Source organism: Rhinatrema bivittatum, chromosome 7, assembly GCF_901001135.1.
Source record: "Rhinatrema bivittatum chromosome 7, aRhiBiv1.1, whole genome shotgun sequence".
Classification (NCBI taxonomy): Eukaryota; Metazoa; Chordata; class Amphibia; order Gymnophiona; family Rhinatrematidae; genus Rhinatrema; species Rhinatrema bivittatum.
This window is the reverse complement of record NC_042621.1, coordinates 101,070,797-101,098,597: the sequence shown is the minus strand read 5'-3', so window position 1 is coordinate 101,098,597 and position 27,801 is coordinate 101,070,797. Positions and strand designations below refer to the sequence as shown.

The 27,801-nt window shown below is 46.0% G+C and overlaps 1 protein-coding gene across 1 annotated transcript in view; it reads right to left on the bottom strand.

The window, feature by feature from the left end:
• Positions 1–27,801, bottom strand: part of TSNAXIP1 (translin associated factor X interacting protein 1) — a 265,687-nt gene that overhangs the window by 222,834 nt on the left and 15,052 nt on the right. The window contains exons 2-3 of the mRNA XM_029608818.1: positions 25,345–25,429; positions 11,159–11,271 (exon numbers count right to left, since the gene is read on the bottom strand). Coding sequence (XP_029464678.1) covers positions 11,159–11,271; positions 25,345–25,429 — 198 coding nt within the window. The remainder of the gene's footprint in view (positions 1–11,158; positions 11,272–25,344; positions 25,430–27,801) is intronic.

The following is a 27,801-nucleotide window of genomic DNA, read 5'->3' as shown; positions in this document are numbered from 1 at the left end:
AGGATGTTTATCCTGTTGGACTCTATGTTCCAGTATTAAATTTACATCATCTTTCTCTGAAAAAGTTAGTGATTAGTAACCATTAGTTATTGGGAGCTTAGAAAATTAAGCATAAACCAGAGAAGAGTTTCAAAAGGCAGGAAGAGGGGAAACTGTGGGGCTGACGTGCTGTTTGTATTTTGAATCTGTGTTTTGTTTTTTTTTGTTTTACTGAAGCACTGCCGGAAGCGTGAGGTCTAGAGCTGTAATTGATTGTATCTCAGAAAGCTATTGTGTTAAAACAGAGCTGGCTACCTGATTTAGGGAGATTTTGTTTTCTTTTAAGTCAATTGAAAGGGAAAGCTGGAATAATCTGCTGTTTGCCTCCCGTGAGTTCTCTTAAAAGTAGAGTTTTGTATACTATCTCTTAGCTAAAACACTATGATCCTGCTGATGAATAACTGAAGAGTGTTAGAGGAAATGTATTAAGGAAGCTTAAGAACCCTTGGTTATTCAAAGAGCAGTTACTTTGCTGTAATTTTATTGCACTGGTGATGGACCCTTGGCCAGAGGTGGGCTTGATGCTACCCGTAGGGCAAGCCCCACGGGTCCCCACCATTGGGAGGTGGAGCAGACCGGGAGATGGAAGCCGACTGGAGCTTCGCCAATACCAACCCTCGTTCCCCGCAGGTTGAGCCCTTGGGTGCTGGGTCCGGCTGGTCTTAGGCGGGCCTCCATCAGATGACTCCCAGAGGAAGATGTAGCAGGTAGCCAGGGACCAGCAGAGGTATTGGAGGAACTGAGGCAGGTCCAGACGAGGCAGGGATCCAGAGACCCGGGCACCAAGGACAGGTCAGAAGCAAGAGTAGGTGACGCCCGGGCAATAGAAGGCCAAAGTCTATCAAGGCCAAGTCCAGGGAGATACAAGAGGCGAGGTCAGAAACAGGCTGGAGTCGGGGCAGGCAGCAGAGCTAGGCAAGGTACTGCAGAGCAAGGGTCAAGGCCGGTAATCAGTCCAAAGCATAGTCCAACAAAGCAAGGGTCAAAGCTAATCATCAGTCCAAAGCAAGGCTAGGTAGGAACTTGGAACGGAGTCAGGAACAGGAACCAGGAACAAAGTTAGGAACAAGGACGAGCAACGAGCACATGACTAGCGTGGAGACCTGTTGCCAAGGCAAGGAATCAGTGGAGGGCACTGCCTTAAGTAGCAGGGCCTGATGATGTCATCATCCGGGGCCGCGGGTGAGATTCCCGCCGCAGCCCCTTTAAAAGCAGAAGAGGTGTGTGCGCCTAGGAAGAAGCAGGATGCTGGATGGCGGCATCTCCCTGCGGCACTCGTGGGGAGACCCACCGGGAGCCGGAGGAGTCCATAGAGGAACAGGGAGAGCCCAAGGAGGCAGCGGGGGTGCAGAAGCTCAGGTGCTGGAGGTGAGTAGGCCTGGTTGCGCAACAAATTTCCCAATCAAAGCCTGGAAACCTTTGGATGGTTAGGATAGTGATAAAGCAAATGTATGGGGACTGAACTGGCTTTAGCTAGTTGATTTTGATTATAAAGAATAACAATTGCTATGGATTGCATTTGAGCTGCACTAGTGAATATGAGGAAACTACAAATAAACTTAAGAGAAATATGAGGAGAATTGTTTTGAAGTATTTGTTTTGTGTTGGTTTGTAACTTAAACAAACACAAAGGGGCGGATTTTCAGAGCCCTGCTCGCGTAAATCCGCCCAAAACCGGGCGGATTTACGCGAGCAGGGCCCTGCGCGCCGGGAAGCCTATTTTACATAGGCCTACCGGCGCGCGCAGAGCCCCGGGACTCGCGTAAGTCCCGGGGTTTTCGGAGGGGGCGTGTCGGGGGGCGTGTCGGGGGTGGGCCCGAACCGCGCGGCGTTTTTGGGGCGTGTCGGGAGCGTTCCGGGGGCGTGGCTATGGCCCGGGGCGGCCCGGGGGCGTGGCCGCGCCCTCCGGACCCGCCCCCAGGTCGCGTCCCGGCGCGCAGGAGGCCCGCTGACGCGCGGGGATTTACGCCTCCCTCTGGGAGGCGTAAATCCCCCGACAAAGGTAAGGGGGGGTTTAGACAGGGCCGGGCGGGTGGGTTAGGTAGGGGAAGGGAGGGGAAGGTGAGGGGAGGGCAAAGGAAAGTTCCCTCCGAGGCCGCTCCGATTTCGGAGCGGCCTTGGAGGGAACGGGGGTGGGCTGCGCGGCTCGGCGCGCGCCGGCTATACGAAATCGATAGCCTTGCGCGCGCCGATCCAGGATTTTAGCGGATACGCGCGGCTCCGCGCGTATCTACTAAAATCCAGCGTACTTTTGTTTGCGCCTGGAGCGCAAACAAAAGTAGGCTATTCGCGCTCGTTTTAAAATCCGCCCCAAAGTGAATTAGGTTTACAAAAGGTACAAAACCTAGACATAAGGTTAGTGTCCCAGATAATGAGGGTAGTTTAATGGCAGCCCTAGACCTAGTCCACCTGGCCTGCTGAATGGATGGAAGAAAACTATGGGCCTAAAACACAGGGTCTTAAATGAGAGTGTTGCGCTTCCTGGTCGCGTATGCTCCGAGGCCGGGCCTGCTCACCTCTCCCGACCATCCAAGAGCTCAGGTCTCCCTTCCTCTGTTGGTCCCGGCAGTCCCCGTCACTCTCCTCGGCCCGCTCCGACTCCGGCAACATCGCAGGCCTCACAGCAGAGTTCTCGCTGGGACTCCGCGTCCAGCGTCTCCTTAGCTCTGCCCCTAGGTGCGCGTGCGCGCGTGGCCGACCTCCTTCAATTTAAAGGGCCAAGCGCGGGAAACCCAGCCGGGTTGCTCAGTGATGACATCATCCCTGCCTAGTATATAAGCGAGGCCCTGTCCCCCAGGACCTCGCCTTGGCAATCGGGTCGATCACTTGGTGATAGCAAGTTTTAGAAATGTGAATCGGAACCGGAATCGGTTCCGATTCCGGTTCCGATTCACATATGGGTTTTTTTCCATCGGGCCCGATCACGGTTTTGTTTATCGGCTCGGGCGCAGCCGATAAACAAAAAACCCACCCCGACCCTTTAAAACTAATCCCTTTGCTTCCCCCACCCTCCCGACCCACCCCCCCCAAAAAATTTTACAGGTCCCATGGAGGGAGCACTGGATGGCCGGCGCCATCTTTAAAAATGGCGCGGGCCATCCAGTGCTCCTACCATGTGACAGGGACCAGCCAATGGCACGGATACCCTGTCACATGGTAAGGGCAAAGGGCCATCAGCGCCATTTTGATTAGTGGCAGCCGATGGCCTGGGAGCGGGAGATTGCTCCCGGGACCCCCACTGGACCACCAGGTACCTGTAAAATGTTTTTGGGGGGGTTGGGAGGGTGGAGGAAGCAAAGGGATTAGTTTTAAAGGGTCGGGGTGGGTTTAGGGGTTATTTTTGTGTGCCGTTTTTCCCGCCCTCCCCCAAAACGATAAGAGAACCCCCACGGTCAATATCGTGGGGTTTTCCTATCGTTTCGGGGAAGCCCTCGATTTCTCACGATTTTGAAAATATCGATATTTTCAATCGTCCGAAGCCCGATTCACATCCCTAGCAAGTTTGCCCTTCTGTGTTTCCGTGTCTCCTGTTCCAGTCTCTCTGTTCCAGCATCTCCTGTGTCTCCCGTTCCAGCGTCTCCTGCTCTTTCGTCTCTCTATCCCTGGTAGTACCCTTTGGACTGATCTCATGGTACTGACCTTTGCTTGTTCTTGACTTCTCCTTGATCGCTGCCTGACCTGACTTCTGCCTGGAACACTATGTCCGGACTGATCCTTGCTACCAACCCTGCCTGGCTGACCATTCTGCACAAAGACTCTGGCCTTGATTCTCGCTATACACTCGGATACTCTATTTTGGCCTCCTATGACCTCTGGACTTCCTTGTCTGAACATCAAGTGCGCACCCTTGTTCGTGGTGGGCACTCCCTTGAACTTTCTCTCTAGGAGACCCTGCGAGGCCCACCTAAGACCAGGCGGCCCGGGTGACCAAGGGCTCAACCTGAGGGATCCCCGGGTTGCTATTGGTGAAGCTCCAGCTAGCCTCTGTCTCCTCCTGTGCTCCGCCTCCTGGTGGCAGGCACTCTCCAGGTCCGACCGGAGGTCGTACCAATCCTGCACCAGGCCAAGGGTCCACTCCCAGCGCAACAAGAGTGGCTAGAGACAGCTGTTAGCACTAGGGGAGCTGCACATGACAGAGTTTCTTAGGCTCAGGATTATAGGGAGAAGAGTTAAGGTAGAGGCCTGAGGACAAAGAGAAGTAGTGAGCCCTGACTTGAGGCTTTGATGGCAGTTAACTACCTATTTGTGCTGGCCTAGGCTACCCTCCACTTGAGCCAAGATTTCTGATCAGCCCAACAGACATACTACAACGTGCCCTTGCACCTGGAGCCACGCCACAATATATTTATTTATTTATTTATTTATAACTTTTATATACCGAGGTTCAATTAACAAAATTAATTATCACTTCGGTTTACATTACAACCAGCAAAATAACATAGACAAAGTCTTGTTTTACAATGAACAGGGAATAATAACCTGGATAAAACAAAGAACAGGGAAGAAATAACCTGGAAAACATAAAATGGGTGAAGCAAGTATAGAGAATAGGGTTTGTATAACTTGGGCGAAAAGCAAGGAAATTAAATAGGGGAGGACTGTGAAGGCTTTTATATATGCACATATATTATAAAATAGCCAGTTCCTATCTATTGCATGTCTTGTCTGTGATTGGACTGCTGTCATGTGGGGAGGAAGGGATTAAGTACCTTACAATAGGAGTTCTCATGGTAGGATTGGAGTAATAGGAAGGACTATTTGAACAGCCGTGAAGGGTACTAGCTGGTAAGATTGGACTGAAGGATGGTCTGGATGAACAACCATGCTTTAGTTTTTTTCCAGAAGGTGAGGTAGTATTTTTCACAGTATACGAGCTGAAGGTCCTTGTTCCAGAGTTTGGGAGCATAGCAGCTAAAGGTTTTCTGTCATGTGCTAGACAGTTTTGCAGCAGTCAGGGGAGGGAAGACAAGCAGAGCCATCTGTGAAGAGCGGAGTGCTATAGAAGGGATATACGGTGTCAAGAGCTGCGAGAGATACTCTGGAGCCAGTATGTTTATATAAGTGAAGGTGAGACAGAGAATTTTGAATTTTATCCTGGCTTTTAGGGGGAGCCAGTGTATATCATATAGGATGGGCCTTATATGGTCTGAGGATTTGGCACCTACCAAGAGTCTGGCTATGGTGTTTTGATCGAGTTGCAGACATTGCAAGTGTTGCGTCCGTCGGTCTTAGACGGCTTTGCCCGGTTTGCCTCACCTTATTCACAGCTCCTCCCGCTTACCTGGGAAAGATGGCTACCACCGCGTCTACAAGCCGATCTCTCTGGCATCCCCGGAATGGTTATGGTGCAGCCTCCCGCCATTGCTCCTCCCAGGTACCTACTAGGGTGCGCGCGCGCAACCCATGTCTTTGTACCACCCTTGGCGCAAACCTTGAGGGTGTTCCCTCATGCTGACGTCACGCCATTCGGGTATATTACCTTCACTAATTTGCTAGCTCTTTGAGTTAGCAAGGACTCGAATCCGTTCTTGTCTACGCTACTCTGCCGCTTCCGTGCTGCCGCAGGAAGCTCTCTCTCTGCCCTTCGGGGTAAATGCTAACCTGGGTACTCGTTCCTCGGGGGCCCTCTGCTTTATTTCAGGTGCCTTACAGGGAACAGGTACCCGCTCATCGAGGGCCTGCTCTCCTTGCCTCGGTGCCTGAACCTTCTACAACATACCTGGTGGAATCGCATATCTACAGCAAACACCTAGTGAGTACTCTAACTCTCATTCTATCTCATCCATAGTATCTCCTCGCTGGGAGACCTGCTGCGGAACCTCCTGATGTCATCTAGGAGAGAAGGGCTCCCTCTGCCGAGGTCCCTGAGACTGCAACTACGGACTGCCTCAATACTGCTACCTGGTGGCTCTCTTCAAGCTGTCTAATAAAAAACTATTTGTGTTTTTGTGTAGTGCGAGTCTAGCTCAGTGTTGTGGCTCCTCACCGTGGGCGTGGTCATCTCCGCAGCACCTAAGGATCCACCAAAACACACGTAACCACAACAGCAAGTTGGTCTTAGAGATAACCATTTAGTAGGGCATTGCAGTAATCTAGCCGACTGGTGATTAAAGCATGAATAATTGAAGCTAAATTATTGGGACTGAAGTAGTGGCATAGTTGTCTAAACTGGCAGAGATGCATGAAGGAGGCTCTCATTACAATGGTGATATGTAATGTCATCAATAGTGTTGGGTCGAGTTGAACCCCTAAGCTCTGGACCAATTCTTTTAGTTGGAAGGTGTGCTTGCTAGGGATGGTAAGAAAGGAAGTGGGTGACCCCATCGGCTCAATCAAAGGAGTTCTGATTTAGAGGGGATGAGTCTGAGTTTGTGCTTGTTGAGGCATTGGGCTACTGCTGAGATACAATTGTTGAAATTGGTGATAGGGGAATTTTGGTCTGTTCTAATGTTGATGCATAGCTGGATATCGCCCATGAACAAATGGCATTTCAAATAAAAGTCTGGATGAGATCACAAATTGGGTGCACATAGATATTAAACAGAATAAAAGAAGGGACAGAGCCTTGAGGAACTCCACAAGTGAGAGTTCTGGGCATTAATAGGTCATAAGTAGCCCACTTTTCTCTCAAAATCTTTTGGAAGGCTTCATCCTCCGCCAGGAAATATGGGTATTTCCACTGAAAAAAAGTGTTGTTCAATAGAGGGTTAGACAACTCTAGCCAAATGGGTGCGTGGTCCCAAATTACCACATCATCAATCCCAGCAGCTAATATCTTGAAAAAACTGTTAGTGCTTGTGAGGAAATAGTCGAGCCGAGCATGAGTCGCATGTGCCCAAGATATATTTCTGAACTCCCGCTCGAGGGGATGTAGTGTGAGGAGAAGAGTGTTCTCTAAGAGATGTATACCCTTGCTCAGCCCCCCCTGCACCTTAGCCGAGGTGCAGGGGGGGCTGTTTTTTCTCCTCATTGCAGTCTGTCTCACATCCTACACTGGGCTAGTGCGTTGCATCAGATAGCAGAGAAGCCCAAATGGCCAAAACTTAAAGCCTTAGTGAAATAACCACGCGCACTCAGTGTCCATGAAAGACAAAAAAAAGAAAACCAGCAAGAAGAAAAATATAAAGAATCAGTCCCACTTGTAAAAAAAACAGAAAAAAAACCACATGTTAAGCGAAGTGAGCGACACGTGGGGAAGTTCTACCATCCCCGCGCCGATTTTTCTATTGAAATGGCTGCAAACATATCTTCACCAGTGTATCTGGCATAGGCCTGCCCGGCCCGTATTGTTCTCTCAAAAGAAAAAAAAAAATTAAACCTTTAGTCCACTTACCAAATGTCGGAACCCTGACGCTAGAAAAAGCGCCCCAAATATGTGAACCCACTCCATTGAAAACAGTAAGAAAAACCACATGTAGGGACCTCAAAACACACCCAAAACCAAAATACCTCCTGAGGTTAACTAAGAGGTCTTCTTAAATCAAAAACTTTTTTTGTTTTTTTTGTTTTTGTTGATGTTTATCTCTTGTATGCAGAGTTTACTGTTCTATGTAATGGCAGTGCCAAAAGTTCTATATAATGACACTGTCAAAAAGTTTTAAGTTATCTGTAAACCGATACGATGTGCAAACTGTTGTCGGTATATAAAAACCAATAAATAAATAAAATAAATAAATAAAAACAGGCAGTGCTGGCCAGCTGATCCGATTCCCATCTAGGCATAGATATTTCAGGTGCCTGTAGCACTTAGGGCAGGTAGTGTCTGGAGAAACTGTTGAGCCGCTGCAGCGTCGGTAAACCAGCGGGCACCCTCCGCAGTCTGAACTTGCATCTTCACTGGATATACCAGGATCGCGCAGTAAGGGGCTAACAACCGGCGCTGCTGCGAAACCGGCGCAGAGAAATCTTGGAAGATTAAAACCGGCCTGTTGTCATATGTAGGTTTGGATCCCCTGCCGGAGTGCAGGTAGGATCGCTGCTTTGTGTGCGTAATTTAGGATCTTGGCGGTCACCACCCGTGGCTTTGCATTGTGTGCCCGCTTAGGGCCAAGACGATGGGCTCTTTCCACCCTGAGGGGGCCGGCAAGTCCCATGAGGTTCAGCATCTTAGTGAACCACTCCTCCAGGAACTCAGGCAGGGCAGGCTCCGCGAGACTCTCCGGCAATCCCACCAACCTTATGTTAGCTCGCCGCGAGCGATTCTCTAGATCATCGATCTTCATGGCCTGTTTTTCTAGGGCGGCCTTGAGCCCCGTGATGTCAGCTTGGGTGACTCGGAGGCCATCTTAATTTTCAGAGATTCACGCTTCCATTTCGGAAAAGCGGCGGTCAATCGCCGCCATGCCTGAATTCAGTTCGTGTAGTTGCTCTGAAATTTTTTTAAATTTGGGGGTGATTGCTGCCAAAACCGCCACAGTCAGTTCTGTCAGGGAATTTTGCAATGATGTGCCTGCATCTGCCATGCTCGTCGCTTCATCCAGGGGTGAGTCAGGATGCCGGACCTTGTCCCTCTCTTTTTCCCGATCTTTCTCCTTTTTCCCCGCCAGGGCTGCCATCGAGCGCAGCAATTGCAGCACTCCTGTAAGGAAATCGCTTACTGGCCCGGGAATGTAAAAAATGAGGGCACAAGCCGCGGGATGGAGTGAGATAGCGAGGGCTTAGGCTCCACGACGAGAGATCACATCCTCCCTAGTCAGTGTATCACGTGATCTCCTCCACTCTTTTAAAGAAGAAAAAAATGCCCATTCAGGCTGAGGCCCTTTATTTTCCTCCCTCCACATGTTACAAATGAAAAAGTTGTCCCCTTATGGTGGGGATCCTATTGACCCAGAGATGGATCCTTGGCCCGAGGTGGGGTTGACGCTACCCATAGGGCAAGCCCCACGGGTCCCCACCGTCGGGAGACGGAGGCCAACTGGAGCTTTGCCAATACCAGCTCATGTTTCCCACAGGTTGAGCCCTTGGGTGCCCTTAGGCGGGCCTCTGTCAGACGACTCTCAGTTGATGTTAATGCAGGCTTGCAGTAGTTACAAGATGTTTTGTTCACAGGATTTTAAGAGTTTTTTAGCACAATATATGGAATGTAAGGGCTTTGTATCCACATGAGGTGCTGCATACAAGCAAACACCGCTATCATTATTCAACAGCCCCTGAAGCAGCTCGAAATAGAGCAAAACTCAGCCTAAGTTGGGCTTTTTATAACGAAATATATCAATAAATTCCTTGGTGTTTACCAATCTTCATCTCATTTGGCTGGTCTTTCTTTCTTTTCTAAAGACTGAGGTTGGCAGGACGCAACTAGGAGTTTCATGATCATAGAGATCATGACTGATTGGGCAAAAGACATCAGTCCAATGAGGAATTTAAGAAGCCCCTTAATGTTTGTTCATATTAGTACAACTCAGGCATGCTCTGCCAGCAATCTTAAACCATGTTATTCAGGTTATCATTCTCTCTTTCATACTTCAGGCCTCTTCACATTAGTGAGTTGGTCTTGATATCAAAGATGGGAAGCGCATAAAAAAGTCTGTTAGCTGGCAATGCATATCGTCAACAAACTATTTATCCATATTCATAGGTCCAAAGTAGATCAAGCAGACAAAGGACAGACACTTATCTTGAGCACAGGAGCATGATTGACATGTCCAGTTCAGAACACCAAGAAGTATCTGGGAATTTGGCCATGTGATAGATCTAATTATTTGGTGAGTAACAATCTCTTCCATTTAACTTACTATCAGGTTTCAGCCCTATTCAAGTGATCCCTCTCTCATGTGGGAGTCAACAACATTCCTTCGGCACACACTCATTCAGAATACGAACAGAGACTAGCACTGCTCAGACGGGTTACCTGAAGCAGCAATACAAAGAATTGGACATCAAATGTATTTGCATCTTAAACAGGAAACAAAAGAAATGAGTGTACTTCCTCACTGACCTTTCATTTTCTTATTTTGGGCTTATCCCAATGGCAAAGGATGGACTTGATTATTTAGCATTCCTCTTATTATTTTAGGCAGGCAGGAGTATAGGTATGAGAACACATACCTGGGAATTGCAATGGGAGGCATCCACATAAGATGGATGGGCAAGTATGGTATGTTATGTGAGCAGGTGACTAATTTACTCCAGCAGCATTTGGATACTCTTATATGTCCCATGCTACTGATAATATACTTAAGCATCTATGACCTTGGCACTATACCTTATTAGTAGTTGGTAAGGACGGCAAAGAAAAACATTACAGACATAGGAACATAGCTTTGCAAGACTATTATTAAGTGGCTGGACATCATGCTCCATCATACATCAGCAGAGTTGAAGCTCATAGCCTTAGTAAATTGAACAGTAATGTGGAGGCACACAAATATGTCATGACTTGGCCTTCACCGATTTTACAGGCCTTTACAGGGACAATAACATGCATGTTTCCAGTACAAGATAGACCTTAATAATCCATTGCAGGAGGTGCTGAAAACAGTTTGTCTAGGCTGCGTTTTATTAGGGGATGGGGCCTAACACTACCTCAAGCCTGTAGCAGAGGGTGTCCAAGCCCGGTGTGATTGGGTATCCATTTTATCATATTCAGGATTTTACTCACAAGGTTGAGAGTGAATCATGTTGCAAATGAGGCAGCTTCTGGCTATGTAGGGAGACTCCCATGTGGCCATTTGGTGTGTTGGTCTCAACTATGTCAGGAGAGGGACCCTTATTTGGGAACAGTAGAGGATCCAACAGCTGAATTCTGAAACTGGCTTAGCTAAAATTATGGTAGACCAATGAAAAGAAGAGCTTAACTGTAATATGGCGGGCAGATAAACTGAGTACACAGAATCAGATATAAAAATGCATGTAGTTCTGAATGAAAGCTGCAGCCTTTATTATTCCACACTGACTTGTTTCATGTCTGACTAAGTAGTGGAAGTGTTGGGTTAAAGGGCCAGTTGATCATAATTGCCTATGTTAGATCACCTTATGTCTTCAATCAAACCTGACTAAATATGAGTAAATAAGTGGCACTATTGCTTTAAACTCTAAAGTCAAAACTAATATTTTTAGGAGTGCTCATGCATTGGGTGATATTGCATTAAAATCTGTGATATCTTGTACCTCTTCTTACCCACGGTTTATTGAATCAGGGAGTGTACAAGGTTTTCGTCTCTGTAAGATTGTCTCTGTAGCTCCATATGCAGGCCAAGTGGACAAGTAACCACGAAAAGATTCCCTGAGAGGCTGAAAGGCAAGGAGATACAGAACTGAAAGAAGAGACCAATAATGAGTTCCTTCAAATAACCGAAGGTGGAAGACAATAAAAACTGCTGCCACCACTAGAGATAACAGAGTTTAAAAGGTAAAATGACTTCTGGAGACAAAGTTGCTGGTTGTAATTCTAGCTGAGATGAATTTCCACACCTGAGGATGAACTTCAATTCCTGGATATTACACAGCGGTAAGCAATCTCCAGTCCTTGTGAACACCAATTCACTCATGAATATGCATGAGAGAGATTTCCATACAACTGAAGCAGTGTGCATGCAAATCTATTTCATGCATATTTATTTAGTTATTTATTTATTTAAAACATTTATAAATCACTTTCCAGTTAAAATTTTTTAAACTCCCAAAATGATGTGCAATTAAAATCAAAGGTAAAATACAATACATATAATACAAAATCAAACTGAAATATAAAAATGCAAGAATAAAACAAAATTCACAAATCTACATATTGCCATTTCAAACACTGCCCCCCATTTACTGAATGTCATGTTCGTCCCTCCAGAACATCAATAATCTTATTCCTCTGATAATATCAGTCAAGGTTTCAACTTCTTCCGAAATTTAACCAGATCACACTTCTCCCGCATTTCTAATGGTAGTGCATTCCACCATTGTGGGATCACAGCTGAAAAAACCTGGCATGTTTAAAAGCTCAAGCTGGAGGGAGTTGAACTAGATAATGGGAGTTAGGTCTTAAATTCTGCCCTGAACATTTTAATCTTAAACAAGTATTGAATTGCGGTGGTCCTACCACTTTCAAAAGTTTAAATGCCAACACTAAGCTTTTAAAGTTACAATAGAATTTAATAGGCAGCAATGCAATTTCAGTAATAACGGACCTGCTGATTCTCATTTAGATTTTTCCAATACTACTCTAGCTGCCATATTCTGTATCACTTGTAGTTTCCTAAGCAACCTACCCAGCAGCCCCAAATATAAAGCATTGCAGTAATCTACACATGATAATATTAATGCAAAGATCACTGCCTTTAAAGCACAAAACTCCAAAAATGCCTCACCAGTTTAAAATTCTAATAAACACTACGGGCAACCTTTGGGAACCATCTGTTTCTCCATACTCAAATCACTGAGATTTTACCTCATCCACCGCCCTCACAGAAACTCCTTCTACCCCTCAAAAAATATCTATCCACTACCTTTCCCACCGGTAATAGCTCTGTCTTTTTGTGTTAAAGACTAGACACTTTGCTTTAAACAGTCAACTAGTCCTCTACTGTATTCATATTCTCAATTAGCTGTATCATAACATCTTGCTGATTATGCCCAAAAGACGCCATCACCTGGATGTCGTCCACATAAATAAAATAAATAAAGCCAAATAAATGGATGTTTACTTAAAGGAAACAAAAATAAATATTAAAAAGAAGAAGGGATAAAGAAGAACCCTGGGAAATTCCATTTTTCATCACCCTGAAAGAAGAACATTGCCTCTCAAAATTCACACACTGTATATGGTCATTCAAAAAAGCAGTAAGGCAATTCAACACCATGCCATCCAGTCCTAACTCATGACATCGCTGCAAAAAGATAGAATGTTCCACTAAATCAAAAGTACTAGACAGGTCTAACATGAATAACTAAGACTCATATTTATGAGCAGATTGGTGGTCAAAAGAGCTAGCAATTGGCTACCCGATAACATATTTCAGGCTGAAGAGCCAGGGCTGCTCAGACTAGTGTTTCTAAACCAGTCCTTGCATACCCTCTAGCAAATCTTATCAGGAAATCCACAATGAATATGCATGAGATAGATTTTCATGCAGAGTCTCCACTGCATGTAAATCTATCTCATGCATATTCACTGTGGATATCCAAAAATCCAGACTGCTTAGGGACCAGCTTGAGAGACACTGGCTTAAGAACATAAGAACATGCCATACTGGGTCAGACCAAGGGTCCATCAAGTCCAGCATCCTGTTTCCAACAGTGGCCAATACAGGCTAGAAGTACCTGGCAAGTAACACTAAGGGGTAGATTTTCAAAGGGTTACGCGTGTAATATATGTGCGTAACCCTTTAAAACCTACGCCTGCGCGCGCCAAGCCTATTTTGCATAGGCTCGGCGGTGCACGTATGTCCTGGGGCTTTGAAAAAGGGGCGGGCTGGGGGCGGGGCGGCGGTCCGGGGACGGTCCCGAGTCCTCCGGCAAAGCGGCTGTGCTGAGGAATAGTGCACCAGCAGCCGGCCGGCGTGCACAAGTTACGCCTGCCTAAAGGTGGGGGGGGGGGGGATTTAGATAGGGCAGAGTCAGGCGTAACTCCTCCAATAAAGGTGGAGGGGGGGATTTAGATAGGGCAGGGGGTGGGTTAGATAGGGGAAGGGAGGGGAAGGTGGGTGGGGAGCGAAAGAAAAGTTCCCTCCGAGGCCGCTCCGATTTCGGAGCGGCCTCGGAGGGAAAGGGGAAAGCCATCGGGCCTCCCCTAGGGTTCAGTGTGCACAAGTGTGCACCCCCTTGCGCGCACTGATCCCGGATTTTATAACATGCGTGCGGCAGCGCACGCATGTTATAAAATCGGGTGTACATTTGTGCGCACCGGGTAGCGCACACTAATGTACCCCGCGTGCGTAAGATTAAAAATCTGCCCCTAAGTGGATCCCATTCTCTTGATGTCAGTAATAGCAGTGGTTATTCTCTAAGGGGCAGATTTTCAAAGCCCTACGCGCGCCAGGCTTATTTTCAAAAGGCCCGGTGGTGCGCATAAAGCCCCGGGATGCGTTCCCAGGCACAGCGCCAAGTGTGCTGCAGCAGTCAAAAAAGCAAACAGAATGTTAGGAATTATTAGGAAGGGAATGGTTAATAAAACGGAAAATGTCATTATGCCTCTGTATCGCTCCATGATGAGACCGCACCTTGAATACTGTGTACAATTCTGGTCGCCGCATCTCAAAAAAGATATAGTTGAGATGGAGAAGGTACAGAGAAGGGCAAAATGATAAAGGGGATGGAACAGCTCCCCTATGAGGAAAGGCTGAAGAGATTAGGGCTGTTCAGCTTGGAGAAGAGATGGCTGAGGGGAGATATGATAGAGCTCTTTAAGATCATGAGAGGTCTTGAACGAGTAGATATGAATCAGTTATTTACACTTTCGGATAATAGAAGGACTAGGGGGCTGTTGCAGACATGCCTTGTAGCTACGTATTCGTGGTGAATACATGTGGGAAGCCTTGGGAAGGGACGTAGAGGTGTGATCACTTGCTCCTGTGTGAGTGTGAGCCCTTGGTCCACGAGATAACTCAGAGAGGAGCACCAAGATACCCTGAGGATAGGAAAGCAAGTGCGAACTTGGACACAGTTCGAACTCATGAAGAATGGAACCGGGACAGGGGACTCCTGGACCAGAGAGCTTAAGAGTCAGAGTTCATAGAAGAAGGAGGATTCCTGGAACTTGGACTAAATGAGGACTCCTGGACATAGATGAAGAAGAGGTGTACTCTTGAAGACTATGACGAGAAGACTCTTGGAGATGATGAAGAGGGACGCTCTTGAGTACGAAGACAGACAAGACAAGACTCTTTGGGAAAGTGAAGAGAAACACTCTTGGGTATGAGGAAGAGACGAAGCTCTTGGAGTTAGGGAGTGCTATCCTTCAAGGCACCCCTACACAGCCAAGGACTGGTCGCGGACCACCTTGTCCGCTGTGCGCCCTACACAACCCGGAGGCTGCTCGTGGACCACGCTAGGAACGGGAAGAGCACCAGACGGAGAGGAGTCGGGCAGCACTAGATGAAGTCCAATGGAGGGATTCCAATCTATCAAGCATAGACTGATTGGAGAGTCTAGGGAACACCAAGATCTGCTGACATGTTCTCCAAGATAAAGAAAGGTAGTGAAGAGAGAGGTAAGCAGAGGGCTGTGCCTCAGAGAATCCATCTTGACATCAGGATACCTGGACATCAGAAGAGACAGATGACAGCAGGAATGGGGCTCTGCTTAAGGTAGGATCTGGAAGTCTTTGTGGAAGAAGACGACGGACGAACATCTGGATGAAGGACGTCGGAACGCCAGCACATCTGGGACTCAGAACAGGCGGACTTCTGGACGTCAGGACATCGAGCATCGGAGCATCAAGGACATCTAAGAATAGACGAGGGATCCTGAGGCTTGTGGAAGGAAAGCCTGAGACTGGAACATACTATGATGAAGACTGACGACAGGGAAGACCTGGACATTGGACGAAGACATCACGAAGAGAGAAGACTTGAAGACAAAGTCTTCTAGACAGGAGTTTGAAAATGACCACGTTGGAACAGTAGCACTCCGAGGATGTAAGCTGGAACTCCGAAGATGGACTCTGGAGGGTGTTGATCCTGGAGGTGTTACTCCATCCGAAGACCCTGAAGGAATGAAGCAGCGCCTTTTTATAGGGCAGGAGCAGGAAGAGCCCTGAAGACGTCATCTGGGAGGGCTGAAGAGGAACTTCCTGCTTTGTCCCTTTAAATGAAGAGAAGAGCCGTGCGGCCAGCCCCTAGAGGGATCCCTGGAGCACAGGGGGTGGAGCCAAGACCTGCAGCAGCACCGGAGATGAGAGAGAAGGCCGAAGGCGGCTCCTGCCACTGAAGAGGAGCAGTGCTGGGGCTGGACCGGCCCCGAGGAAGAGGAGACTGTGTTGGCGGCTCCCTGCCATGAAGAGAAGTCGGTGGCAACACTCGGGCCGCGGTGAAGGGAAATCCCCACAAGGGGATTCCCCCGAAGCGGAGGTGCTCTGGCGGATGAAGAAAAGATTCCCGGCCGGGGGAATTCCCTCGAAGACGGATGGAGGCGCGGCTCCAGCCACACAGGAGGGCCTGCAGTGCAGCAGCAGGCCGCAAAGAGAGGAGGCAGCGCGGCTCGGTGGCAGACCGGGCCGCAGAAGAGAAGGTAAGGCCCTGTCCGTGGAGCAGCCGCGGGCAGGGGCGCAACAGGGGCATTCCATGAAGTTAGCAAGTAGCACATTTAAGACTAATCGGAGAAAATTATTTTTCACTCAACACACAATTAAGCTCTGGAATTTGTTGCCAGAGGATGTAGTTAGTGCAGTTAGTGTAGTTGGGTTCAAAAAAGGTTTGGATAAGATTTTGGAGGACAAGTCCATTAACTGCTATTAATCAAGTTTACTTAGGGAATAGCCACTGCTATTAATTGCATCAGTAGCATGGGATCTTCTTAGTGTTTGGGTAATTGCCAGGTTTTTGTGGCCTGGTTTGGCCTGGTTTGGCCTCTGTTGGAAACAGGATGCTCGGCTTGATGGACCCTTGGTCTGACCCAGCATGGCAATTTCTTATGGGGTAGATTTTATAAATTTGTGCGAGCGCATACTTTTGTTCTTACACCAGGCGCGAACAAGAGTACACGGGATTTCAATAGATACGCGCGTAGCCACGCGTATCCATTAAAATCCGGGATCGGCGAGCGCAAGGCTGCCGATTTTGGGCAGCCTGCGCGCGCCGAACCGCGCAGCCTGTCTCCGTTCCCTCCCCTCACCTTCCCCTCCCTTCCCCTACCTAACCCACCCCCCGGCCCTATCTAAACCCCTCCCTACCTTTATCGCTGGATTTACGCCTGCCGGAGGCAGATGTAAATCTGCGCGCGCCAGCGGGCTGCTGGCGCGCCATCACCCGACCCGGGGGCTGTTCCGGAGGGGGCAGCCACGCCCCCAGAACACCCCGGGCCAAAACCACGCCCGCGGCGCCGCCCCCGAAACATCGTGTCACCTGCAGCACACCCCCAAAACGCTGCGTCACGACCGCCACGCCCCCCAACACGCCCCCCGGCATGCCTCTCCATGCAAGCCCCGGGGCTTGCGCGTGCCGCCGAGCCTATGCAAAATAGGCTCGGTGCGCGTAGGGGGGGTTTGGGGTAGGTTTTCGGGGGGTACGCGCGTACACCTTTGAAAATCTACCCCTATGTTCTTAGTAATCACATTCTGCAAGGACATGGTAGTAAATAGCACATGACATTGTAAATGAACTCAACAGCAATTGCAAGTAGACCTGTACATACATTGTTAGATATGGCATCATTATATATGGTATTTTTTGCTCCATAAGACGCACTTTTTTTCCCCCAAAAGTGGGGGGAAAATGTCTGTGCGTCTTATGGAGCGAATATTTAAAAAAAAAAACAAAAAACTAACTTCAACCCCCCCACACCACAAGATGGCGCCAGCCATCCATTGCTCCTACCATGTGACAGGGGCCGACCAATGGCACCAGTAGCCCCTGTGATAAAGTAAGGGCAAAGGCTATCGGCGCCATTTTGAATACTGGCAGCCAACGGTCCAAGTGCAGGAGATCACTCCCAGACCCCCGCTGGACCACCAGGGACTGTTGGCAAGTCTTGGGTGGATCAGGAGGGTGGGGGGTTGTAGCTAATTAAATTTAAAGGGTTGGGATGGGTTTGTTTGGGGGTTTTTTTGGGCAGGGGGGGGGGTTTCCAACAAAGAGAATTGATAAAAGTTTTCTGATCCGGGGAGTGGGCAGAAATGGCCCTCCCCAGACCTGAAAACGAAATGGGGACAAAAAAAACCATTTTATGCCCTCCCCTAATTTGCTCCATAAGACGCACAGACGCCTGGGAACACAGCCGGTTTAGCACACCATTTTATTTTTATTTTTTTTATTTTCCAGCTCTGAATCCTAGGTGCGTCTTATGGTCAGGTGCGTCTTATGGAGCGAAAAATACAGTATACAGGCTTTGCATCTTATCCTTTTTGCACAATCATTATTACAGCAAAGAGCTTAGAAAGTGGAAGTGGCACCTCAATAGCTACAGTACAGCTCTAATGTTAGAGCTAATAACAGCACAACTATGGGCTATTAATCCAAAGACCCCAGAATGTCCATGCTGAAAAAGTGCACTCAAGGAGTCAGCCTAAGAGCCAAGGCAGCAGAGTTCAAGTCAAGGAACCAGACAGTCCACATTGAAAGAGTGCAGTCAAGGGGACTTTAAACTAGAACAAAGGGGAAAGTTGACAGTTGCTCAACAGCGCATGGCTCAGAGGGAGACGCCTTCAAAGGATACTAATGAAGCATTAGAGTTAGGGTATCCCAACGGAGAGATTGCACTAACAATAAAAGTAGTCCAAGTACCTATAATTAAAAACTTATCTGAGCTAAAACATTCCAATTTATCCCTGTCAACTGAAAAGCAGAAAGTAAATACAAACAAAAAACACACTTTGAAATGTTTGTTTGCTAATGCCAGAAGTCTAACGCATGCAAAAAATGCTGAGGCGCACGGCGTGAATGCACATTTTTTGGGGGGCGGGATCGGGGAGAAGTTTTGGGCGGGAATTAGTTAAATTAGAGGACATATTGCACGGTGCAATAGCATAAAGCATGCTATCGCCCAGACTTAATGCCAGAAATAACTACACCTTTTTCCCTGGCGTTAAGCTGTGCAATATTATTTATTTATTTATTTTTATTTATTATTTTTATATACCGACATTCGATCTGAGATATCACATCGGTTTACATTCAGGTACTGTAGGTATTTCCCTATCCCCAGAGGGCTTACAATCTAAGTTTGTACCTGAGGCAATGGAGGGTAAAGTGACTTGCCCACGGTCACAAGGAGCGATAGCGGGACTCGAAACCTGGTCTCCTGGTTTGTAGCCCACTACTCTAATTACTAGGCAATTCCTCCTCCCCTATATGCCCGAAATGGCCATAATGCAATTCGTGATATATTTTTGGAATTGCATTTTGGTCATTTCTGGGCTTCGGGGGAGAGAGAGAGAAAGCGAGCCTATCTACAAGGCCCTCATAGTAGTAAAGTATTTAAAAACGGCCTATTAGGCGGCCCTCTATAGGAGGGCCGCCTAATAGGCCGAGGTGAGGTGGTAGTGGTGATTTTGGGTTTAGGGGCCAGTTTTGCATGTAGAGTGAGACGTACGAACAGCACGGTACACCTTGGTGAAGATTGACATCAAGCTAGGGCAGTGATGGCTAACCTATGACATGCGTGTCAGAGGTGACACACCGAGACGTTTTTGCTGACACACGCAGCATTTCGTGGACTATCGGGAAATTATTTTTTATCGGCTGCGCCAAGCCAATAACCCAAAAACACAGCCCGACCCATTAAAATTAGTTTTTTAGTATCCCTCCCACCCTCCGAACCCCTCCACCACCCCCCCCCCAATGCCCCCGGGCGCAGGGAGGCTCATGCGGCGCAGCAACAGGCAGATGGGCAGGGCTGTGGTGAGGCTCACGTCACCACGGCCCGAAGAAAAAGATTGCGTTTAAACGCGCTGATGCTCCTCCTCCTTCCTGCCTGTGCAGCCCCGGAAGTAAACGTTGCCTGAGCCGCATGGGCAGGAAGGAGGAGGAGCATCAGCACATGCAGAAGAGGAGCAGTGCTTACGGGCTGCCGCGAATCCCAAGTCGCAAAGGCCCGAGAAGAGGAAGAGGCCCGGTAGCAGGGCCGCTGCAGAGCCCATCCTGCGGCAACCCACGAAGAGGAGGCCCAGAGGTGAGAGAGGGTGTGTGTGTGTGCATGTATGAGATGAGTTGAGAGATTGTGTAAGAGAGTCAGGACCTGAATGTTTGCAGAGACAGCATGTGCTTGAGCAAGACAGCATGTGGGAGTGAGAGAGAGCCTGTGTGTGTGAGAGTCAGACAGCATGTGCCAGTGAGAGACTGTGTGTATGAATGATTGTATGAGAGAGAGCATGTGAGAGTGAGAGCCTGTGTGTGTGTGAGAGAGAGAAATGCATGTGAGAATGAGAACTTGACTGTGTGTTTGAGGGAAGAAGATGGAAAGAAAAGAAACAGAAAAAAAGACAATATAAAAGGAATTGGCATAAAAAAATAAGAAAGGGAAGGTGGAAAAAAATAGGAAAGGGAAGGTGGGAAAAAAAAGCCTGTGACCAACCAATTAGAAAACTAAGATCAGACAGCAAAGGTAAAAAAAAAAAAAATTACTTTTTAGTGATTGGCACATGTAATCTTTGGGAATGTGCAAGAATAGCACTTTCTCTATGTGGATCTCACAATGTACGAGGAGGCAGCAGAATGGGCTTCAGTGTCAGTAGTAGCAATCGGCACCTCCCCAGTAGCCATGTGGCAGCAGTGACAGTGGCAGCAGAGGATGAGAGAGGTTCCAAGGTTGCTGGCAAAAGAAAGGGGGGTCTGCCTTTAGTGTGTACATGTGTATGAATGGGACTCTGTCTGGGGGTGTATGTGTGTGAATGCATGGGTGCCTGCCTGGAGGTCAGTGTGTGTGTGTGAGAATGCCTGGGAGCTTGCCTGGGTCTGAGTGTTTGTGTGTATGTGAGGGAGCCAGTGAGTGTGAGAGCATGAGTGTGTATGAGAAAATCCAAGGGAGTAAGAGTTTGTGTGTGTGGGGGGGGGGTGTGTGTGGAGGGGGAGAGAGTGTCTTAGAGCCTGAGAGTGTGTCAGTGTCAGTGAGAGCGAGAGGTTATGGTGGATATAAGAGCATGAATGTGTATGTATGTGACAGTGTATGTGTGAGAGACAGTGGACATGTGAGTATGTGTGAGAGAGAGAGGATAACCTCCTAATCCTCAACAATATCAGGGTGACTGGAAATCAAGAGCTCCCACAGAAGGGGACAGCAGGGGCTTTTTAAAATTCTTATTAGTTTTAATTGAAGATTTAGCCAATGAAATTCAGCAACAAAAAAGTCACTAAGCAGGTAAGGTAAAGAATTATTTGTTTTTGCTTTATTAATAAATACAGTACATATATTATAACTTTTGTTATTAATTAGAGCTACAAATATCACAAAATTATGGATTTTTCTGGAAGTGACAGACCACCCGAGTTATGCTCGTTTTTTTTTAATGAATTTTGACACACTGAGCTGAAAAGGTTGGCCATCACTGAGCTAGGGTGAAAGAACATAGTACAAAATTTCATCTTTGTTAGACTTTCCTCACTCCAAATGATGTCAAATTTTCACCCAGGTGACTGTGCTGTTTGTAGATAGACTCCCTCTCTCTCTCTTCTAGCACAGGATGCAAAAAGTGGGGTTAATCGCACAGTGCAGTAAACTTACCGCGCTGTGTGATAATACCGATGTGAAGCGGTAAGTTACCGCACCTCGCAGTAACTCCAAAATGTCCCTAAACCTGCCCCTTTTTGTTAGCGCGGGCATTATCACTGCATTATTAAAACATTTTGATGAATCTAGGGGTTAGCTGGCTAAATCAACTCCTCCCAGTTACGCCCTTGGACTGCCCCTAACTTATCCTGCTAAATTCTAGCCTCCTAACTTACTAGAATTTAGCTGGATAAATGCTGAATATAGCCAGGTAAGCCATTTAGATGGATATCTATTATGTTATCCATCTAAATGGCTTTTGAATATGGACCTTAAATGAGTATAATATAAAAACAACAAAGCATAATACTACATTATCACATGGCAAACAAAGGCACAAAGTGGGGAGCCTATATTTAAAGGTAATCGGTTGGCTGGGTGAAAGCCGCTACAAACAGGTGTGTCTTTAAGGCCTTCTTAAATTATTTTGCATCATTAAGGGCGTGTAAGTGCTATGGGAGAGAATTCCATAGGTTAAGTCTAGCCAGGGAAAATGCCCTCTTCCGTGTAATTGAGAGTCTGGCAGAGTGAAGTGAGAGGATTTCCAAGAGAGACTGGGAAGCTGATCCAAGTGTTCCAATCTGTTGTAAAACCTAAGGGCACTGCTGACCCAAGGGGAGGAAATATGATGTAAGAGGTTATGTGTTATGTGGCAAGTTTATATTGAATGCAATACTAGATGGATAACCAATGCAAAGATTAACTATTAGGGATGTGAATCGTTTTTTGACGATTTAAAATATCGTCCGATATATTTTAAATCGTCAAAAATCGTTAGAGGCGATATTTAATAGGAATTCCCCCAATTTATCATCCCCGCTGGACTTTTGGCAAGTCTTGTGGGGGTCAGGAGGCCCCCCCAAGCTGGCCAAAAGTCCCTGGGGGTCCGGGAATGACCTCCTGCACTCGAATCGTGTTGCCGTACGGCCGGCGCCATTTTGCTGTACGGCAATATGGCCATATGGCCGGCGCCATTTTGCAAAGCCTGACGCCCGAGAGTGGAAGATCACAATGGGACCCCCCCCCACTGGACCCCAGGTAATTTAAGACATTTTGGTCATCGATCATATCGTGTGATCGATCGTTAAGACGATCGATCACATGATACACATCTCTATTAACTATAGGTGTAATATGTTCACCACTGTTGATACCAGTCAAAGGTCTTGCAGCAGCGGAATTTTGAATTATTTGTAGTGGTCTAAGTATGGTATGAGGGAGACCAGAGTATAAGGAATTGCAGTAGACCAGGGAGGTGGTGAATAATGATTGCCGAACTGTCCTAAAGGTATCAAGATTTAACAAAGGGCTTCAGAATTTCCTCACCCCAGAAAACTGGCCTGGGTAACTAAAGGTTTCCTTGCTAGCCAGAAGTTGAAGTGGGAAGACTGTTCCAAGAATGACTCTTTGAACACCTCTTTCCATAAACAGGAGTTTGCATGTTAGCAGCCTTTACAATCTTTCCCTCCATGGGCCCAAGCATATTACCTGTAATCCATCTGAGCCCCATTAGATGAGAGACTCAAATGTGAACTACAGGGCCAATCCGGCAATGGGATTATTTAACAAATATAGAGGCTGATTCATTAAAGTGTGGTAACCTTTGCTTTGTTAATTGCTGTGGGCTCCATTATCTGCAATGAAACCAATTCACTAATGTGTAGCAACCCACATTAATGGTAGCTCATGTTACACATAAGAGGGTTATCTGGGACCTTTTCAGTGTGGATAAGTATCCGTTTCAATATTACCCATATGACTTTAGTTGGGATGTTTTCCCTATAATTATTGTGGCAACTTTTTAAAAAAACTAAAAAACTAAGAAAACAAAAAAATATACGGAGGATTGTTAATTAAAGTAACAGAGACCCCTATGACAAACGAGTTGATCATATAATTGCCTGCTCGTGATTAGAGGGTCTTACATAAGTATATTTGGCGTTAGTGTGCTATATTAATAAGATACCAGTACATTGGTGGTTTTGGTTTGTACACATAAGAACATGCCATGCTGGGTCAGACCAAGGGTCCATCAAGACCAGCATCCTATTTCCAACAGAGACCAAACCAGGCCACACAATTTAATGAATCAGCCTCCTACTACTATGAAATTCCTTATGTGATTTTGCTGTATTCTATAACCATTGCCCCAAGGCTCCTGTGATTTTGCAGGCCTAGGAGAAACCTCATAATTGGCCTGTAGCTGGAAAATGTATATCCTGCTGCACAATCAACAAAAGGCTTTCCCACCTCTTAATTCAATCATCTGAAGAAAGCTACAAGGTGCCTGCCTTCAATTTCATCTTTCTCTCTGCTTCTTGCTCCAGCCTCTCTTCTGGCAAGCAGCCTGTAGGGAAGAGAGGGAGGCTGAAGCTGGAGCAGAGCAGAGGCACTGTGCTCCCTAATCCAGCCCCTTCCTTCTTCCTCCCATCCTGAAGGGAACAGGAGGGGAGGGGAGAAATTAGCGTAGACAGAGGAAGCAGTCCAAGTATTTAATCCCTCAAAAATCAAACCAAAGATGATTGTGGTATAACGTCTGGATGGAGTGATCTCCTTTGGAAGAATTTTATTTTTATACTGAGCCAGGAACTTTTAAACAAGCGGGCAGGCGCACATGTGTGTGCGTTCGTCGGCCCGCATCCAAGGACGCAGCCATTTTATAACATACATGCATATATGCGCACATATTATATGACAGACTGACAGCGCACACATGTGCACACAATTTTGTCAGAATAATATTTATTGGAAGAGAATAGGCATATAACCATGGAACCAAAAACCCCCGAAGCCCCAAACCATTTAAGTGGTCACACGCCTCTGCCACTTCTACCATTAAGTGGGAGGATTTTAATAGACATGCGTGCCGGTGCCAATTCCAGTTTTCCCAGTTCATTCCCAGTTCACCCAGGTAAGGGATAGGAGTTCCAAACCCCCCCCCCCCCTAGTTTAATAGCCTCCTGTTTCCCCTGTTAGCTCCCTTTAAAACCCCACTGATCTATCTATTTTTCTTTATTTTATTACTTACAAGTCCTCCATTGCAGAAGTAAAGTTACGTGGCGGGGGACCCCGGTGCGTGCCAGTATGTGTAAGTATTTACACGCAAATTTGAAGCTGAAATCCAGGAATGCCCATGCCCTACCCAGACCACACCCATACCCTGCCCCTTTTCCGGAACTTTCATTTGTACACATAGCAGGAGACATGTGCGTGCCTTTTAAAATCTGCGCACTGCGTGCCGGTCCAACATATTTGCGAATCTCCTGGTTTTGGGCTTGGGCCAGGCTTTTAAAATTCACCTTTAAGGTTCTTGCACCTGCGTACGTAGTCGACCATACACCCACTACAAAGCCCTGGATGTGTTTTCAAAGTCTGCAGCTGCTGGTGTCCCACAGTGAGCAAATCATACAAGCCGTGATGAAGGGCACTACAGCTGACAAGTTTCAAACATGTGCTAACTCAAATATTGTGTGTCTGTAACCATGTGTCCAATATATGCACACACATTTTTCTGTGTAATTAATAGCAAGATAAACTGCTGATATTGAGGGCATTTTCAGCATACATAAGCTTGTATACTTGGAAAGACAAAGACATTTTCAAGAATATTTAAAAAGGATTGTTGCACTATATTTCAATTCAAAACATAAATTTCATTTCACAGTTAAAAATGTGTAATTTATATCTCTTTACTTGATAAATATTTGATTTCTAAACTGGTAAATATTGTATTTGTACATAGTTTAAATGTTTCAAAAACAATGTGAAAGTGTTTCAATAAGCAATTAACTTTTTTTGCACAGAGATGCACATCTTTATGCAAACTTATGCAGATTTACCACATAATTGCTAAAGAATTTTGAAATATCTACCACAGAATTTACTAACTCTTGCCACATAATCTTGAAAAATTTGCCACAGGAAACTGGGAGCTGTGATTATAACCTTTAGACTCACCTGACCCTTTGGATGAAGTGGATACTTCAAGTCACTGTCTAGTCCTTCAGAATTTACAATAACAGGAAAGTGTACAGGAAATGGTCTGTAAAAAAGAAAAGGAAGTTTGAAACCATTATTTAGCCTTAAGATTCCTTTGTCTGACAAGGACGGTCGCACTGGAGTCAATCAGAAACACAGCCATGGGTGGGTCTCTGGGGCCTGTGCCCCCTTCCCTTAACAGCAGGGTCATCATGCCCCATCAAAGTCCAGGCACAGCAGAACATCTTTATGGTTTGGGGAGGGAGCATTTAAATCGCACCAATTCCATTCCAAACTTCTTATTTTACAATTAATATTCTTTCTTGATACATTCCATATAATTGCAAAATTAAGTTATAAAAATCACACAACTCATGAGATCCTTTTCCAGTCTGGGCATGCATGCTAGTATACAACATTGGTTGTGTACACTGAACCAGCCTAGCAGGTAGCATACTGTTGTATTCACAGAGGAATGGTACACTAGCTGCAGGCAGAAGACAGCTGGTTCAGTTGGAAGCAGGTGAAGGATATTTTGTTTTGGGAGGGGACTAAGTTGCCGAGGAGGGACAGGGAGATTAGTCCACTGAAGCTTTCCATATTCCTAAACAATGATACAGAAAGAGTCCAAATTATTTGGGAACCATTGGCCTCATTAAAAAGAACTTCCAAGCTCATCTCAATATGTTGCCTGTATTACAAAAAAGAAATGGTATTTTGAAAAAGAGGATTAGGCACATACCCAATAAAATAATTTCCTCTATTGACTAAACTGACTTGAACACTGTAAACATCTATATCAACAACATTTCAAACAGATGATCATCATGATAGGTACTACCAGCTAAAAAACCTTCAATTGCCTCACATTTAAGCATTGGTCAAAAAATTGTAATCACTCTATTTTTTCATATACAAGTTAAAAACAGACTTATCTGGCAAAGTAGATGCTCTTTAAAATGGCTAGAAAAATTCAACAAAACCAGTCCAACAAACTTCTTTCTCCTTTCGATCCTAATGTCAGGCCCAGATTTAGGCATAGGCAATTGCCCTGGGCACCAAATTTTGAAGAGGCTAGATATCCAGGCCAAAAAGGAGTGGAACTATGTCAAGGAGGAGCCTACCCCAGCAGTCATCTTCAAAGGGACATTGTTATGGCATTCTGGGACTTTGGGGAGTGGGTGATAGGGAGAAAAGGACTCTGACACACACTTTCTCTCTCAGACACAAAGACACACTCATTCTTTCTGCACAAAGATACATACACACATTCTGTTGGCGTGCTACTGCTCATGTGCTCACATAAGTGGTAATTTTCAAAGAACTTACATGCGTAATTGTAACATGCTATCTTAACAATTTTCCAAAGCCATTTACTTGAATAAAGTGCACTTGTATGGCTCATTGAAATAAGAATGCTTAAAACCACTAGCTGTAGAGAAAAGTTTTTTATTAAATGCTAAAAAATAAAATGTATTTATTTATTTATTTTTAGTTTTTATATACCGATGTTCCTGAATAATATACATATTACACCGGTTTACAAGGAAATAAAACTGACGCCTCGTAGGGAGGTTTACATTGAACAAATAACAGATAACTTAAAGGGGCAAAAAGGAACTTAGAAGAGGTTATAGAAAATAAACATATCTAGTTAACTTGCATTAATGAATTATTCAGAAACATATGTACAGGGGGGATGGTGGGTCAATGTCTGTATAGATATTGTAATGTATTCTTCCGACTCTTAGATTTCCGGGAATGCTTGTGCAAAGAACCAAGTTTTTAGCTTCTTTTTGAATGTGATATGGCAAGGTTCAAGGCGGAGGTCCAGAGGGAGCGAATTCCAGAGTGTGGGACCCGCTGTGGATAGTGCACATTTCCTCAGGGAGGTTTTCGCCGGTTGGGTGAGAAGCATGTTCCTGTACGCACTTCTAGTCGGTCTCTAAATCATAGACAATAAATAATAAGGTACCTTATGGAGAGGCAGAGTGCCACACAAGATACCAGCATAAACGCCATTATATAGAATTTCAGTTGTATATTTCCAACCCCAAACTAGGTTACATAATTACTAAAATTTCCAAGATTGGCTTTCCATTATAAACAAATAATTTGAATGGCTATATGGTAATTTAATTCTTGCCTCACATGTAAATGGTTTCTTGGAATTTGCCAGCATTAGCAACCTTGTGATTCTTCTAAGAACATTTTTTATAATCTTAGATGGAATGTCAATTGGACTCATCCTTGTTCTAGTTCTAGATATGTTTCTATAATCTTAGATGGAATGTAAAATGACCTTGCCTCTGTTTTTAGATGGAATGTTAACTAACTTCATATTAGTTCAAAATGTTCTACAAACTTGTAGCTTAGCATCTTTATCAAGCATATAGTGCCCATCTATCTAGGTAAACAATTACAAGGTTGTAGCAC